This window comes from Ahaetulla prasina, chromosome 14 (assembly GCF_028640845.1).
Source record: "Ahaetulla prasina isolate Xishuangbanna chromosome 14, ASM2864084v1, whole genome shotgun sequence".
Lineage (NCBI taxonomy): Eukaryota > Metazoa > Chordata > Lepidosauria > Squamata > Colubridae > Ahaetulla > Ahaetulla prasina.
The window spans coordinates 4,674,960-4,692,753 of NC_080552.1; the positions used below are offsets into that span (position 1 = coordinate 4,674,960).

General features: G+C 44.8%; 1 protein-coding gene across 1 annotated transcript in view; it reads left to right on the top strand.

Moving 5' to 3' along the window:
• Positions 1-17,794, top strand: part of GRID2IP (Grid2 interacting protein) — a 139,777-nt gene that overhangs the window by 68,410 nt on the left and 53,573 nt on the right. The window contains exons 3-8 of the mRNA XM_058157223.1: positions 1,783-2,037; positions 2,931-3,016; positions 5,439-5,508; positions 5,704-5,795; positions 7,501-7,684; positions 13,000-13,172. Coding sequence (XP_058013206.1) covers positions 1,783-2,037; positions 2,931-3,016; positions 5,439-5,508; positions 5,704-5,795; positions 7,501-7,684; positions 13,000-13,172 — 860 coding nt within the window. The remainder of the gene's footprint in view (positions 1-1,782; positions 2,038-2,930; positions 3,017-5,438; positions 5,509-5,703; positions 5,796-7,500; positions 7,685-12,999; positions 13,173-17,794) is intronic.

A 17,794-nucleotide genomic window follows, 5' to 3' on the forward strand; every position in this document is an offset into this window, starting at 1 on the left:
CATATGTGTTTATATACTATATAATCGTTTTGTATGATACCTACATATATTGTTGTGACAAAATAAATAAATAAATAAATAAAATAGATGGAAGGGCTAGGCTTGGCATTGACACCCCATGCAGCATAAACCAACAAGAATGCCTTCAGGGCTGGGATGGATGAGGGGCCCTGGAGCTGACTTTGCTGTCAGGCTGTAATGAAACCAACCGCCCCCTCCCCCCAGCACCACCATCTGGGAGTTCAGCCACATTCTGCAGCCCTCTGGCAAACTACAATGTCACCCACGTGGGCCGACACACCAACTCTCCTGTTGGTGAAAACAACCCAAGGCTCAAGATTGTCGCCCCATCTCTGTGCCAGCAGCTAGCTCCTCTTATCTCCCTTTGCGAGTCTTGAAGGACCCATCCATCTGGTGGCCAGATCAGTATGCAGGCAGTGCTGCTGGAGGCTGGACATTGCTGGAGTCCGGGAAAAGAAAGGACATGCAGTAGAACATAGAACAATAGAGTTGGAAATGACCTCAGAGGTCTTCTAGTCCAACCCCCTGCTGGAGCAGAAGATCTTGTATCAGTCCAGTCTCTTGTTGAAGGCCTCCGATGATGGAGGCAAACTGGAGGCAAACTGTTCCACTGCTGAATTGTTCTCACTTTCAGGAAATGTCTCCTTAATTCAAGCTTGGATCTTTCTTTAATGAGCTTCTACCCATTGCTTCTTGTCCTCCCCTCAGGTGCTTTGGAGAATAGGTTGACCCCTCTTCTCTGTGACAACCCTTCACATATTGGAAGGCTGCTATCATGTCACCCCTAATCCTTCTCTTCGTTAGACTAGGCATACTTAAATCTGGTCTGGGAAGGGTGAAAAATGGGCCAATCGGAAGTTTGGAAATGGATCCGTTTCCAGCCTCCAGGGAGTCTCCGGAGCCTGGGGAGGGCAACCCCCACACCCGCCATGGTGCAGGAGGCCACGCCCACCATGGCCACGCCCACCCAGCAACCGGGCAGAGAACCCTTTGCTAAAAATTTTGAAGTCCACCCCTGGTTAGGTGCCATTGTGAGAGCAGTAGCCAAGATGTTGAGACTCTAGAAAGAATGCAGAGAAGAGCAACCAGGATGATGAAGGGACTGGAGCAGTGGTGAAATCCTGCCAGTTCTGTCCGGTTTGCACGAACCGGTAGTGGTGGCAGCACGAGGCTCCGCCCACCCGCCTGGACATTGTTACTTCCTGGTTTTAACCTGGAAGTAACCCATTTTTTACCCATGCATGCGCAGATGGTCAAAAATTGAGGGGACGATGGTGCATGCACTTCTGAACCAGTAGGCAAGGTAGGTAGATTTTACCCCTGGACTGGAGGCTAAAGTATACAATGAATGGTTGCAGAAACTGGGCAGGGCTACTCTAGTGACGAGAAGGACCAGGGGAGACAGGATAGCAGTCTTCCAGTATTTGAGGGGCTGCCACAGAGAGGAGGGGGACAAGCTATTTTCCAAAGCACCTGAAGGCCAGACAAGGAATAACGGATGGAAACCGACCAAGGAGAGATTCAACTTGGAAAGAAGGAGAAATTTTCTTACAGTGGGAACAATCAACCCATGGAACAGAAGTTGCCTTCAGAAGTTGTGGGAGCTTCATCGCTGGAGGCTTCCAAGAAGAGACTGGACTTTCATCTGTCCCCTGCTTGGGTGGGGGGTTGGACTAGATGACCTACAAGGTCCCTTCCCACTCTGTTAATCTGTTAACCCCCTGCTCCTTTCCTAACCCGGGTCTGCTCTCATGTTCCCAGGATCTTCATCCCCAGGAAACACCGGCAGCGCTTTGACGAGGTGGTGTCCCAGAGTCTCATCAGCAAGCTGTGCCGAGCCAAGAGGGAACAGCCGGCCAACCGCCTGAGACGGAGCCGCAGTGAAGACCACCATGAGCGCCTGCTGGTCTCCACCCGGGCCAGCTCGGTGCCCCGGAGCCAGGAGGAGAATTGCCTGAGCTTGAGGAAATCCACCACCCTAATTGGCAGCAATGTGGGGGCAGGGGCAGCTTGCAGGTAAGGACCTGCAAAGATTCCTTCCCAAAGATGCAGGTTCTAGAACGGAACTTGTCCGTCACCAGAAAGACCACAGCTTGTTTTTAGACCATTTTGGAAAGGAGGGGAGAAGAAAGTTTATTTTTGGCACCGAGTGCTGAAACCAGGGCGTGTGTGCCTATGCGTGTACCAGAAACCGGAAGAGCAGCAGCAAGGGCTTGCACAAGCGCACTGGCCACCTGGTCTTTCGGTTTCTGGCGTGCATGCGCATGTGAAGACTAGGTGGCCAGTGTGCCTGCACATGCCTGAAACCAGAAGATTAGCCGCCCAGTGCCCATGCATACGTTAGAAAGTTGAAGAAGAAGTATATAAGTCTAAGGGCTATTGCTATTGCTCTCCCTTTTTCCTTTCTGCTTCCTTCCTTCCTTCCTTCCTTCCTTCCTTCCTTCCTTCCTTCCTTCCTTCCTTCCTTCCTTCCTTCCTTCCTTCCTTCCATGGTGCAAAGTGGTTAGAATACAGTATTACAGGCTAACTCTGCTGATTGCCAGCAGTTCGATCCTGATTGACTCAAGGTTGACTCAGTCTTCCATCCTTCCGAGGTGGGTAAAATGAGGACCCGGATTGTTAGGGGCAAGAGGCTGACTCTGTAAACGGCTTAGAGAGGGCTGTAAAAGCACTGTGAAGTGGCATATAAGTCTACGTGCTATTGCTGTTCTCAACCTTGGCTGGGGAATTCTGGGAGTTGATGTCCACCCATCTTAAAGTGGCCAAGGTTGAGAAACCCTGGTGTCAAGAGAGGCAGGGAAGGGGTTCAGAGATCTCTGCAGACAGTTGAACGGGGAGAGAAAGTCCTGCTCTGCTCCTTTTGGATTCCCTGTCTGATGTAAGGACTACAATGTACTCTCCTTCCACAGAACCGTCCGCGTCTACAAGGGCAGTAGAAGTTTCGGGTTCACGTTACGTGGCCATGCCCCTGTGTGGATCGAGTCCATCTTGCCTGGTAAGAGGAGCTCTTATTTGTTGCCAAAGACTTCCATTTCTTAGGCAAACCTGGCAAGGTTGCGCAAACCTCGCTTGGAGCCCAGATATTTTAGAAATGCCTTTGGGTTCTTCCCCGATTGTGAATTCTTCGCCAAATGGACTACTTGACCAAGTTCAGAAGCACGCAACTATGTTTTAGGGGTGCGCTCGTCCTTCGAATGAAATCCAGGGGTCAGTCCAGCAAGTGGAAGAACAGATTAATTTACATGCCACTATTTTGACTTTTCTGGCTTCTCCTCCACGTACTCCTAATCTACCAGCCTCTGCAATGGAAATGCAGCCAGGGCAGAGGAATGGGTGCCACCAGAAGAAAAATAAAATGTGTTTTCATTCAATGTCAATGTTATCCAAGTGAAAACTTGTTCGTTTTAATTAAGTTTAAGTAATTCGATCATGATCGCCTACGAATTTCATCCTTTTCCTGCTCTATATACAAATAGAATAGAATAGAATTCTTTATTTGGCCAAGTGTGATTGCACACACAAGGAATTTGTCTTGGTGCATAGGCTCTCAGTGTACATAAAAGAAAAGATACATTCGTTAAGAATCATGAATAGAATAGAATAGAATAGAATAGAATAGAATAGAATAGAATAGAATAGAATAGAATTTTTTATTGGCCAAATGTGATTGCACACACAAGGAATTTGTCTTGGTGCAGATGCTCTCAGTGTACATAAAAGAAAAGATACGTTCATCAAGGTACAACATTTACAACACAAGTGATGGTCATAGGGTACAATTTAATACTTAATGATACAACACTTAATGATAAGCATAGGGTACAAATAAGCAATCAGGAACAATCAATATCAATATAAATCATAAAGATTGCCAGCAACAAGTTATAGTCATACAGTCATAAGTGGAAAGAGATTGGTGATGGGAACGATGAGAAGATTAATAGTAGTGCAGTTTTAGTAAATAGTTTGATAAGTGTTGAGGGAAAACTACACTACCTACCGCGACCACCTTTGTAGCTGTAGGTGGCTTCAGGTTGTGTGTATTTGCACTAGGTGGGAACACGGAGTAAGAATTCCTCCCTGGCGAGACCATTGCTTCCTTCTGGATTTAGGCCACCACATGCCTGTGAATGAGGTCAAGGGCCATGAAATTTAGGAGCAAAATTGATGGGCTCATCCAGATGTCCCAACATCCTAGGTGTGAGAGGGTATCTCCACTTTGGGGCTGTTTTCCAATCTGGGAAGGGCATGAATATTGGAGAAGTCTCCTTTTCTGCAACTATGAATGTTCTGTTCTCACTACACGTTACGTTGTGTGTAGTTCGACATGCAGCTAAACCCTCCTGCTCTTTAATAAACCAGACCATGTACGTAGACCCTGATGTCTTATTTAAAACAGGATGAGGTGAAACATCGATGCTATTGCAGAAAGTTAGCACCCACCTCTCTCCTAGAAGAATGAAATATTTTGAGAAATATTTAAAAAAAGGCAGAATATTATATTTCCCTGGATGAGAAATGGAGGAATAAGCTGTTGGAAAGCAACCTCCATCTTCCTTAATAACCCACAGCAGATGTCAGCACTTAAAAGATAAAGGGATAGCTAGCTCTATGCATAAGCAAATTCCCTGTGGTGAGGTCTGAACAAAGGTAGGGTTAGCCCTCAGCCACAATAGGAATTGCCCAACAAGCCCCTTCATTGCATCAGCCCAAACTTCAATCAAGCTTAGCTCAGACAAATCCCTAGGATTTGTACATGGCCCCATGGCAGTCTGATACAAGCTAATAGACTACATGTTCTTGCACAGGAACAGGAAGCTCAAGTGCAAAGCCCAAGAGAAGGTATAAAAGCCACCATCTCTCAGCTCCATGTGGTCAGCTACCCAGAATCACATGTGCTTGGTGGCTCTGTTCATCATTAAACCATCTTTCCAATCAGCCTCCATGTTTCCAGTGTCTTTCTCCCAGCTTGGACCTGGACCTGGATATTTCTTCCAACACTATGTATGGGATACAGATTTTGTCTTCAGAAGATCAGGTGTCACAGACTAAGCCGGATTCTTCTAGATGCTTCTGTTACCTCAGAACGCTACAAAATGGAGTCTGGCTTCTCAGGATGCACTTTTTTTTTGCAGAATGAGGGATAATTGGAAGTAGAGATGTCCTTTTGTTTGGTCACCAGGTGGAGCTGAATCCAAAGTCTGGTTTGATAGCTCGTGAGGGTGCCCCGTCTGGGATCTTGCGATTCTATGCAAAAAAAAAGAGATGGAACTGGAATTGCCTAAAACTTTGGGAGTGGAGGGATCAGCCAAAAGGAAAGATGTGCTTTCGTGACCCCGGCAGATTCTGCAAATAGAGCAGCGTTGGAGTCCTCCAAGAGTGGTGTGTTTGTTTGATTGTTGGTTTTCTCTCTGCAGGGAGTCCAGCTGAGAAAGCTTCCCTGAAGGCCGGAGACAGAATCTTGTTCCTGAATGGCTTGGATATGAGGTGAATTAGCAGCTTCTTTGCTTTTCCCCGCCACTATCTCTGGGGCTTGATGTCCTTCTGGCCCTGAGCTGGCTTGGACACATCTTTTCAACGCTCGGCAATGGCTCCCCTGTCTGCGCAGAGCCCACCGGTTGTTCTTACAGGCCCTCTTGGTGCTTCTTCTGTCCCCGATTGATCCTGTGTTCTGTTCCGCAGGAACTGTTCCCATGAGAAGGTGGTGTCCATGCTCCAAGGCAGTGGGGCAATGCCCACCCTTGTGGTTGAAGAAGGCATCGTTAGCTTTTCCAGTGGTAAGCAAAAGCTTGGTCATAAACTTGGAAGGTTGTCTTCGTCTTTGTAAGAGCTGCGATGGCTCAGTGGTTAGAGTGCAGTACTGCAGGCTACTTCTGCTGCCTGCTGGCTGCTTGCAATTTGGCAGGTCAAATCTCACCAGGGTCAAGGTTGACTCAGCCTTCCATCCTTCCGAGGTGGGTCAAATGAGGAGCTAGATGGTTTGGGGCAATATGCTGACTCTGTCAACCGCTTAGGGAGGATTGTAAAGCACTGTGAAGCGGTATATAAGTCTAAGTGCTATTGCTATGGCCATTCCTTCCTTCCTTCCTTCCTTCCTTCCTTCCTTCCTTCCTTCCTTCCTTCCTTCCTTCCTTCCTTCCTTGCCAGTGCTTAGAATGTAGTATAGAAGGCGGACTCTGCCCACTGCCAGCAGTTCAATCCTCATCGATTCGAGGTTGACTCAGCCTTCCATCCTTCTGAGGTCGGTAAAATGAGGACCCAGATTATTGGGGGCAATAGTCTGACTCTGTAAACCACTTAGAGAGGGCTGTGAAGCACTATGAAGCGGTATATGCTCTTCCTTCCTTCCTTCCTTCCTTCCTTCCTTCCTTCCTTCCTTCCTTCCTTCCTTCCTTCCTTCCTTCCTTCCCTCCCTCCCTCCCTCCCTCCCCCACTGCCAGCAGTTCAATCCTGACCAACTGGCTCAAGATTGACTCAGCCTTCCATCCTTCTGAGGTGGGTAGAATAAAGATCCAGATTGTTGGGGGCAAGAGGTTGACTCTGTAAACCACTTAGGGAGGGCTGGAAAGCTCTATGAAGCGGTATATAAGTCTAAGTGCTATTGCTATTTCCCCTGGCCCTGTTTCCACAAATGGTTCTTTCCTCTTTCCTTAAGCTTTAAAGCTAATAGCTCTGGAAACAAGTTCCTGGGAGAGTCTAAAGCCCATGCACAGGGTATTTGGGACTTTTGAAAACTCCAGGAACTTTCAGGGAACCGGGATAGTTCGACCATCTTCAGTCGGTAGATGAGGCCACACAGCAAGAGATTCCTACTGAATTTCTGTTCCCGCTTCAAAGTTACAAAATGGGGATGTCTGTACAGGTTCTGTTTGCAAACATGCCAATTACTGTTACTGGTGTATAAATCAGGGGTCTCCAACCTTGGTAACTTTAAGACTTGTGGACTTCAACTCCCAGAATTCCTCAATTAAATAAATAGTTAAATAAATCAATTAAATTAAATAATAAATAATAATTAATTAATTATTATAATTATTATAATTATTATATAATTATATTATAATTTTATAATTATATTATAAAATTATAATATAAATATATTATATATTTTTATATAATATATTATAAAATTATTTATAAATTTATAATTATATATAATATAATATATAATATAATTAAATATTATAATTATTTTATAATTATATTATAATTTTATAATTATATTACTATTAATTATTAATATTATTAATATTAATTAATATTAAATTAAATTAAATATTAAATAATAATTAATAAATCAATTAAATAAATAATTCCTCAATTAAAAGAAATAATTATTTTAAATAATTATTTTAAATAATTAAATAATTAAATATTTATTCTCATTTAAAATCAGATCATACCAATAACCTCCAGAGATTTAAGTGTCGGAATCAGCTTTGTCTTCTGTTTTAAGAGAGATTTGCTTCCTGTGCCTAGATGGCGAATCCTCTGAAGCACCCAGCTCCTCCTCAGCCCTCACCTCTTTGCAGTGGGTCGCTGAGATCCTGCCCTCCAGCATAAAGGTCCAGGGAAGGACCTTCCACCAGCAGCTGGAACATCTGCTCACACCAGCAGAACGCTACACAGTCTGCAAAGCACTGGAGAGCTTCTTCCAGCACAGGTAAGGTGATGGAGACCCCATCCGTCTGTCCCAGTAAAAGATTCACCAGGTTCTGCTCCAGGGGTGAAATCTACGGAAGTGCATGGGTAAAAAACAGGCTACTTCCTGGTTAAAACCAGGAAGTAATGACAACCGGGCAGGTGGGCGAAGAACCGTCGCTACTGGTTCTCCGAACCACCCGCCGCCATCGCTACCGGTTTCAGCCAAACCGGTCCAAACCGGTAGCATTTCATCTCTGTTCTGCTCCCTTGTGCTCCTTCTTACTTGGGCTCTGCGTTTGGACTGAGCCCCACATAGCTTTGGGGAGGAATTGTGGGGCTTGAGGAGCTCAGGGCAATAATCCAGAGCTGGTGATGGGTCACATAAGAATGTCTGAATTGGCTTCAGCAAAGCTTTCCTCTGCCATGGAGATAAAGTGAAAAGCTTGCCTAATCCTTTGGTTTCAAAGATTGAGGCAACAGCCAGGGTGAAGCGTTGTGTGGGAATGGCCTTGGGAGACAGGAAGAAGAGCCACGGTTGAGAACTGCCATGCAGAACAGTGGAGGAGTTCAGAGAGCTGCCTTTACACATCTTGCCAGGCCTTTGAGGCAGTCCAGACAAGGACTAGACCTATTTTTATTGGGATAGAATGGAATGGAATGGTGTAGGAATTTAGCACCCACCCCCCTCCTACAAGAATGAAATATTTTAGAAAATATTTAAAAAGGCAAAATATATTTCCCTGGATGAGAAATGGAGAAACATGTTTTAAAGACAGCAGCTTCCTGACTCCCCCCCACCTTTGTCAATGGGCCATTAAAAAGCCTCAGCTAAGCTCACTCATTCTCCCCACCTTTGTCAATGGGCCATTAAGACTTGAGCCAGTCCATTGAGCCAGTCCATTGTCTACATCTCAGCCCTTTTCTGTTCAGTTCCAAGTGGGGACAAAGACACTGGAAACATGGAGACTGCTTGGAAAGATGGTTTAATGGTGGCCAGGATCACATGGCTTGAGATCCTGAACAGAAAAGGGCTGAGATCCCGTGTGCTCCCTGGTTTTATGCTTTTTCTGAGCTTTGAACTTTCTGGGGCACAGGAAGAGTATCCTGATTGGCTGTCAAGATTCCCAGGGGGTGGGAGTCTTAGCTAATGTTGTAGGTTGTCTCTCAAGCTTGCTTGAGCCTTGCCATGTGGTAAGATTCTGTTGCTAGATGGGTAGGGGCTAATCCTATCTTTGTCATGTAGACAATGGACTGGCTCAAGTCTTAATGGCCCATTGACAAAGGTGGGGAGAATGAGTGAGCTTAGCTGAGGCTTTTTAATGGCCCATTGACAAAGGTGGGGGGGAGTCAGGAAGCTGCTGTCTTTAAAACATGTTTCTCCATTTCTCATCCAGGGAAATATATTTTGCCTTTTTAAATATTTTCTAAAATATTTCATTCTTGTAGGAGGGGGGTGGGTGCTAAATTCCTACAATGGAATGGAATGGAATGGGGTGGGGTGGGGTGGGGTGGGGTGGAGTGGAGTGGAATGGAATAGTGGAATGGAGTGGAATGGAATGGAGTGGCGTGGCGTGGCGTGGAGTAGAATGGAATGGAGTGGAATGGAATGGAATGGAGTGGAATAGAACAGAACAGAACAGAACAGAACAGAACAGAACAGAACAGAACAGAACAGAACAGAATAGAATAGAATAGAGCTGGAAGGGACCTTGGAGGTCTTCTAGTCCAGCTTCCTGCTCATCTCTCTTCCTTTTCCCTCTGGAGAACTAAGGAGGATCCCTTCTGAAATACTTCCTACACCCTACACTGCTATAGGTTCTCCTGTTTGAGCAGGGGCTGATCTAGAAGACCTCCAAGGTCCCTTCCAGCTCTATTCTAGCTTATTCTTCCTTGTATACCTCTTTTCCTTCAGTGGGCTGAGCTACGTTTTGCATGATGGTTGTTTAACCCGCAGCTCTTCCTCGCTGTCCCAAGGTTATTTCCACATGCTATTACACAGACGTATTTTTATCATCTTCACCTGATACGTCTAAAGAGAGTTCTACATATTACCCCTGTGTTGTAAGGCAATATGCTGGATGCCAATTCACTTCTGGGCAAAATATGGAACTTTTACCTTTAAAACCCCATGCAGTTTAGACTCAGGAGAGAGAACTTCTCTTTCGTTATGAACATCTGTTCTTCCAGAGATTGAACATAGAACATAGAATGACAGAGTTGGAAGGGACCCTGGAGGTCATCTAGTCCAGGGGTCTCCAACCTTGATCCCTTTAAGACTTGTGGACTTCAACTCCCAGAGTCCCTCAACCAGCAAAGCTGGCTGAGGAACTCTGGGAATTGAAGTCCACATGTCTTAAAGGGACCAAGGTTGGAGACCCCTGATCTAGTCTTAATTCCTGCACGAGCAGGGGAATCTATACCAGGGGTCTCCAATCTTGGTCCCTTTAAGACTTGTGGACTTCAATTTGTTATATTGCAATTACATCGCCAAAAAGGCTTTGAGAGTTGTAAACTTAATCTTGCGTAGCTTCTTCTCCATAAAGATTACACTACTAACCAGAGCATACAAAACATTTGCTAGACCAATTCTCGAATACAGCTCACCAGTCTGGAACTCACACCTCATTTCGGACATTAATACAATTGAGCGTGTCCAGAAATATTTTACAAGAAGAGTTCTCCACTCCTCTGATCACAACAAAATACCTTATGCCACCAGATGTGAAATTCTGGGTTTAGAAAATTTAGAACTACGGCATGACCTGAGTATAACTCATAAAATCATCTGCTACAATGTCCCTCCTGTCGAAGACTACTTCAGCTTCAATCGCAACAATACACGAGCACACAATAGATTTAAACTTAATGTGAACTGCTCCAATCTTGCTTGTAGAAAATATGACTTCAGTAACAGAGTTGTTAATGCGTGGAATGCACTACCTGACTCAGTGGTTTCTTCCCAAAATCCCCAAAGCTTTAACCAAAGACTATCTACTGTTGACCTCACCCCATTCCTAAGAGGTCTGTAAGGGGCATAAGAGCACCAGCGTGCCTACTGTTCCTGTCCTAATGTTCCCTTTGGTTGTAGAATAGAATAGAATAGATTTTTTTATTGGCCAAGTGTGATTGGACACACAAGGAATTTGTCTTGGTTCATATGCTCTCAGTGTACATAAAAGAAAAGATACGTTCATCAAGGTACAACATTTACAACACAATTGATGATCAATATATCAATATAAATCATAAGGATTGCCAGCAACAAGTTACAGTCATACAGTCATAAGTGGAAAGAGATTGGTGATGGGAACTATGAAACGATTAATAGTAGTGCAGATTCAGTAAATAGTCTGACAGTGTTGAGGGAATTATTTGTTTAGCAGAGTGATGGCCTTCAGGGAAAAACTGTTCTTGTGTCTAGTTATTCTGTTGTGCAGTGCTCTATAGCGTCGTTTTGAGGGTAGGAGTTGAAACAGTTTATGTCCAGGATGCGAGGGATCTGCAAATATTTTCAATTCGTATGGTTATTTCATGCTTATACTTATATATACTGTTGTGTTTGACAAATAAATAAATGTAAATAAATAAATAAATAAATATTACTATCTGCTATTTAAACCACTATGTTATGCTTTTAACGAGCCATGTTTGCCTTGTAAATTGTTTTACTATAAATCACTGCCAAGTTTTATAGTATTCCGAGTTAACTAAACAATAAACAAGTAAGCAAACAATAAAACACTTGCGTGAAATCCCTGCCCCAGCCATCTGTTATTGGCGCCCTGCATCCCGTTTGAAATGCATGATTGGTGGATGGTGACCAGCAGATAACAATTGGTTGGAGGGGAGGAAAACAAAGATGGGGAGCCTCCAACCCTTATTGCAGGGTATCTCCGATACCCAATGTTCTTCCAGCTATTTTGTTTATTTATGTATTTTTTATTCATTTTATTACATTTTCATACTGCCCATTTACCCCGTAAGGTGACTTGTTTGCTCAGTTTTGCCAGTATTTCATTTTGAAGACATCTTAGTTTTCAGGGATCCATCATTAGTCCAGGGAGAGAGGGGTGGGTGGATTCCAAAACTGCATTGTATTGATTGGCCATTTGGCACCCTGGTGTGAAGGGAAGGGAACTCAAAACAACATCTCCACTCTGAGGTATGTGCTGTGCAGGAGCGGAAGAAATAAGACAATTGATCAAAAGGAAGGAACATTTGTTTTGACAAATGCCAGATACTTTACAGACCCTAATAACAGCAAATTTTTGTGGCAGGAAATTAGTTGCAGGAAATACAGATATAAGGGTCTAATGTGGCATATTTGTATTACAATTACAAAGTTACAGGAAACAAATATTTACAGCATATTAAGGCTACCAGGGCATCATCTAGTCTAGTATTCCAGTATATTATATTCCGGTATTATTCAGTAGTCCCTTATTACCATTTCCCTTCAGTATCTCTCCCTCCAAATTCTTTAAATTGTCCCTGATGATTGTAACTGACAAGAAGGCAGATAGAATAGAATAGAATGCAATGGAATAGAATAGAATAGAATAGAATAGAATAGAATTTTTATTAGCCAAGTGTGATTGGACACACAAGGAATTTATCTTGGTGCAGATGCTCTCAGTGTACATAAAAGAAAAGATACATTCATCAAGGTACAACATTTACAACACAAATGATGGTCATAGGGTACAATTTAACGCTTAATGATACAAACTTAATGATAAGCATAGGGTACAAATAAGCAATCAGGAACAATCAGTATCAATATAAATCATGAGGATTACCAGCAACAAAGTTACAGTCATACAGTCATAAGTGGAAAGAGATTGGTGATGGGAACAATGAGAAGATTAATAGTAGTGCAGATTTAGTAAATAGTTTGATAAGTGTTGAGGGAATTATTTGTTTAGCAGAGTGATGGCATTCGGGGAAAAACTGTTCTTGTGTTTAGTTGTTCTGGTGTGCAGTGCTCTGTAGCGTCGTTTTGAGGGTAGGAAATGAAATGAAACAGTTTATGTCCAGGATGTGAGGGTTAGGATTAGGGTTAGATTCCTGTGGAACAGTAGAAAAATGTGAAGCACAATTCCTAACATGAAGCACAATTCAAGAGTGGGTCCAGTTACCAGAGAAGGGGTACCTCCCCTCCGTCCAACATGTCCCGGCCAAGCAGTGGATATCTGGGGGCTTCCATTTGTATTCATGTCCTCAGGCCCCTTCCAGCTCTTCTCTAACGGTTATCTGATCTTCTCTGGGATTTGGATTTTCTTCTCAGCCCCCTCTGCCCTAAATAAGTCTTTGCTCCCTTCCTTCTCCTCTCAGGAACATTGATACTTTGATTGTGGATGTCTACCCTGTCCTGGACACCCCCTCAAGGCAGGTGATCTGGCAGTTCATCTACCAGCTGCTAACCTACGAAGAGCAGGCCCACTGCCAGCAGAAGATCGCCAGGTTCCTTGGCTACAAGTCCTTGGCAAGTGGGCCATCCGATGCTGGTAAGTTACACCCACAGGTGCCACTTCTGGACTGCCCAGCAGCTGTTGTGTCCTCATAGTGCATGAAATGTGGATTGCAATCATTGGTGGTATTCAGTCAGTTCTAGCCAGTTCGGGTGTGGGAAGCTCTGCCCACCCGCCCGGACGTCATCATGTCCCATTTTTGATGCTCTGCGCATGCGCAAAAGGCCCTGCGCATGAATGGAGGTGGCGTGTGCGCTCTCCTTTGCAAACCGGTAGCAAAGGTAAATGAATACCATCCCTGACTGCAATGTGTGTTTGTGTGTGCAGATTTTTCATTTGTGAAAACAATTTATATGTCTGTCCATATTCTACAAACTAACAACAAAATATTGCACACAGTTAAAAAAGGTAGGTGGGCACAGATGGTTTTTGGAAAAGAGGTAAGGGAAAACTCTCCAAGGAATGGCTCAGGAACCATTAGCTGTTTGCTAAAAAGAGGAAGCTGCTACAAACATTCTGGACAGTAGAAGTGTGGCAGGAAGGATAACCTGGAGGTATTTCCAGAAAAACCAGGTGCCTTCATTTCCAAAAGTAAGAGACAGAAATACTTCCTAATAGAAATAGAAATATTCTTTATTGGGCAAGTGTGATTGGACACACCAGGAATTTGTCTCTGGTGCTGAAGCTCTCTGTGTACATACAAACAAGAAAATGATCAGTCACAGAACATAAATTGTAAGACAGAATACAATAGAATGAGCTGGAGGTCTTCTAGTCCAGGGGTCTCCAACCTTGGTCCCTTTAAGACTTGTGGACTTCAACTCACAGAGTCCCTCAGCCAGCAAAGCTGGCTGAGGAACGCTGGGAGTTGAAGTCCACAAGTCTTAAAGGGACCAAGGTTGGAGACCCCTGTTCTAGTCCAGCCCCTTGCTATGTAACAGATTAACAGAGTTGGAAGGGACCTTGAAGGTCATCTATTCCAACCCCCCACCCGAGCAGGAGACCCTCCACCATTTCTGACGAATGGCAGTCCAATCTTTTCTTGAAAGTCTCAAGTGATGAAGCTCCCACAACTTCTGAAGGCAACTTCTGTTCCATTGGTTGATTATGCTCAAGCAGGAGAACCTATACTATTATTCTACTCTACTCTACCCTACTCTACTCTACTCTACTCTACTCTACTCTACTCTACTCTACTCTACTCTACTCTATCTTTATTGGCCAAGTGTGATTGGACACCCGCAAGGAGTTTGTCTCCAGTGCAGAAGCTCTCAGTGTACATACAAGCAACGTGATAAATCATGATCATAATCATAATACAGTCATAAATCATAGGATACAATGCTTAGTGGCAGTCACAGGATAAAAGCAATCAACCTAAATCACAAGATACAACAAAGTGAAAGTGACAAGATGCTAAAGGAATTAGGTGATTGGAACAATACAGCCCTATTGCATGCATGTAGTATGTAGGATATATGTATGTATGTAGGCTGAGGGGGTGTTTTAGGCTTAGAAGAAGCAATGAGGAGCTCCAGAGAAAAGGTTTTAGGGAACAGCCTGGGAATAAAAGGGGAGAAAGAGGAACAGAAGGAAAATTCTTGGAGAGGGGAGCAAAGTCACCCCCCAGGAAATGTACCTCTGCTCAAGGTGTTTAATCCCATTGTTGACCTTTGATGTTGAGTTGTTCCTGCCTCCCTCTATGAAAAAAGTCATAACGAATTCTTTGCTGGGGGAACCAGCCTGGCTCACATGGCTTTTATTTGCCCACTGAGACCCAGATATGGCCAGGGAAGAACCAAAGGCTGTTGCCAAAAGCCAGCCTCCTGTTCTCCTCAAAACATGTTTGGTTGCGTTTCCCAGGTGCAGGTATAAGGTCCCAAGAAGCCCTCAGAAGGACAGGCCCTGGGAAAGAGCCGGAGGAAGGAATGGAGGGAACCAGGCGCCTTTGCCCATTCAGGAGTTTCAGATCCTCCTCACAGGCCGAGGGCTCCATCCTGGGAGTCGGTGGGAGATGCCTGAGGGCTTCGTCGGGTGCTTCTGCTCTCCTGGGTCTCTGCAGGATCCGTGCAGGCCCCGAAGAGAGCGGCTGCCAAGGCAACCGGGCGGCCTGGCAGGAGGCTATTAGCGCATCACCCGGGCTCTGCCGTGAACGACTCGCACCTACTTTTTCGCGCAGGGTACTTCCTTGAGTTGCCGTGGCAACCTCGGGGCCAGCTGCATGTTTTCAGGGATTGTGGGGCATTCATCTCATCAGAGTAAAATTAGAATGAAAGGTTTTAATCTTCAGCTCGGGAGTTGTTATTTACAGGCGAACGCCTGTGTTGCTTCCAAGGAGATTATTATTAAGCCAGAGAGCAGCCCAGATGCCCGGGAGGAGGGGAGGGTATGTGGGGAATGGGTGGGAAGAGGTACGTATGGATGTATGCATGTACGTATATACAGTATGTATGTAAGAGGCATGTATCTATAGAGGGAGGAGAGGAGCAGCCGACTTGCTATGTCAACTCACCACAGCCAACTCGCCACAAGACAAGAGTTACACTAACATCGAAGAAATAGTGGAATAAAACCAAGGATGAAATGCTCCCAGTTCGGACCGGATCGCCTGATCCAGTAGCGATGGTGGCAGGTGGTTTGGAGAACCGGTAGCAAAAATCCCTGCCCCCCCATGCCCAGCTGAGCCGCGCGATCATCAGAGGTTTTTTCTTTTACTTTTAAAAGCATTTTTTCTTCAGCCGAAAAAATGCTTTTAAAAGTAAAAAAAAAAAGCCTCTGATGATCGCGCGGCTCAGCTGGGATCATCAAAAGCTTTTAAAAGCATTTTTTACAACCTCTTCGGCCGAGGAGGTTGTAGAAAAAATGCTTTTAAAAGTAAAAAAAAAGTTGGCCACGCCCACCCAGTCACATTACTTTCCCCACCAAGCCACGCCCACAGAACCCGTAGTAACAAATTTTACATTTCGCCGTTGCATAAAACCATTAAAGAAAGGATTTCAAAGGAGGGGCAAAATGAATGACAAAAATTAAAAATATTATAAAAATAATTTTAAAGAATTAAACTGAATTGTTGAATTGTCCCACAGTGAGTTGCCCCGTAGCAAGTTGGCCGTGGCAAGTTGTTCCATTCCAAGGAGAGGATGCTTCTGTAGGGTGAGGCTCCCTTTACCCTGCTCTTATACCTTTGGAGTAGCTCCAGACAGCGTAAGTGTTGAGCCTGGTGAGGCAGGAACCTGCATTTCACAGGCTGCAGTTGGTCGATATGCAGAGGTGGGCAGCACATGAATTAACAACCGGTTCGCCCAGCGCCAAAAATGTGAGCGCACACGCTTGCTTGCTTCTGTGCATGCACGTGGCCTTCTGCACATGCTTGCATTGCTCATGCGCTTGCTTGCACACATGCGCACCCCTTAAAAAACGTGGCTAAATAGGACAGCCTAGCACCGGGGCACAATTGGCATTCGCTCGAACCGGTCTGAACCGGCAGCAACCCACCTCTGCCGATACGGTATAAACATCTCAGCAACCTCTGCAGGCTGCTCACCAACTCCCCAAGTACTATTAATTTGGTAGGATGGAAGCCTAGTGTTCTGTCCCCCCACCTCACCTAGGACAATACACAAGCAAACAACTTCCACCAGTAATTTATCTTTACAAGCCGACCGGAGTCCCTTTAGCAGATAAAAGTTCTGGCAGCCACTGTCCAAATGCTTGCCAAATTTCTTATCACCTCTACAAACAGGAGTCAGTGTATCTCTAGTCTGTTGTTGGGACAACCAAGAGTTCAAAGAGTAGTTAGGAATTATCCACAAAATCCAAGCCTGAAGTCCGAGAAATATCCCATCCGAAGCTCACGATATGCAGTTTTTGTCCGTCACAGAGCCTGCAGAGCAACCCCACCCACTTTTATCCCCTGTGAGGCGTGGCTCAGTGACTCAGAAATCTCTGGCCCTTCCACACCTCTTCCTTTGCTGCGCACGCCTCTCCCTCCGGCACTGCCTGGGATCAATCCAAGATTGATCTTCATCACTCCTTATTAGTGGGTGCTCCAACATGCCTCCCTCCTGGCCTTCAGCTGGCACCTGAGGCATTGCCAGAAAGGAGGGTCCTGGAGAGGGAGGCCTTGTCAGCTCCTCCCCATCACTTTCAGTCATCTTCCTCCGTGAGGACAGGTTCAGGAGCCGGAGTCACAACACCTAGTGTGTGAATTCTGAAGGAAGTATGGAAGTTCCTAAGGATATAATAAATTCTTCTGTGCAAGGCTTTATAGTTGTCTGCAGTATGGCAGCATGGAAGCTTCTGGTGCTCATATGGCTTCCAAAGCTGACACAGTAATTAATAGTAGTCCTTGACTTACAACCATAATGGAGCCCAACATTTCAGTCACTAAATGAGATGGTTGTTTCACAGCCTTTTGTGCTTGTCCAGGGAATCGCTGCAGTTGTTGTTAAGTATCTGGCTTGTCAGAAGGTCGCCAAAATTGATCACGTAACCCCAGGACCCTGGAACCGTCATAAATATCAAACAATTGCAAGCATCTGGAATTTAATCACGTGACCATGGGGATGCTGCACTGGTCATAAGGTGTGAATATGCCGTTGTAAGTTCGAACAGTCACTAAATGAACAGGTGTAAGTGGAGGACTACCTGTATTCTAG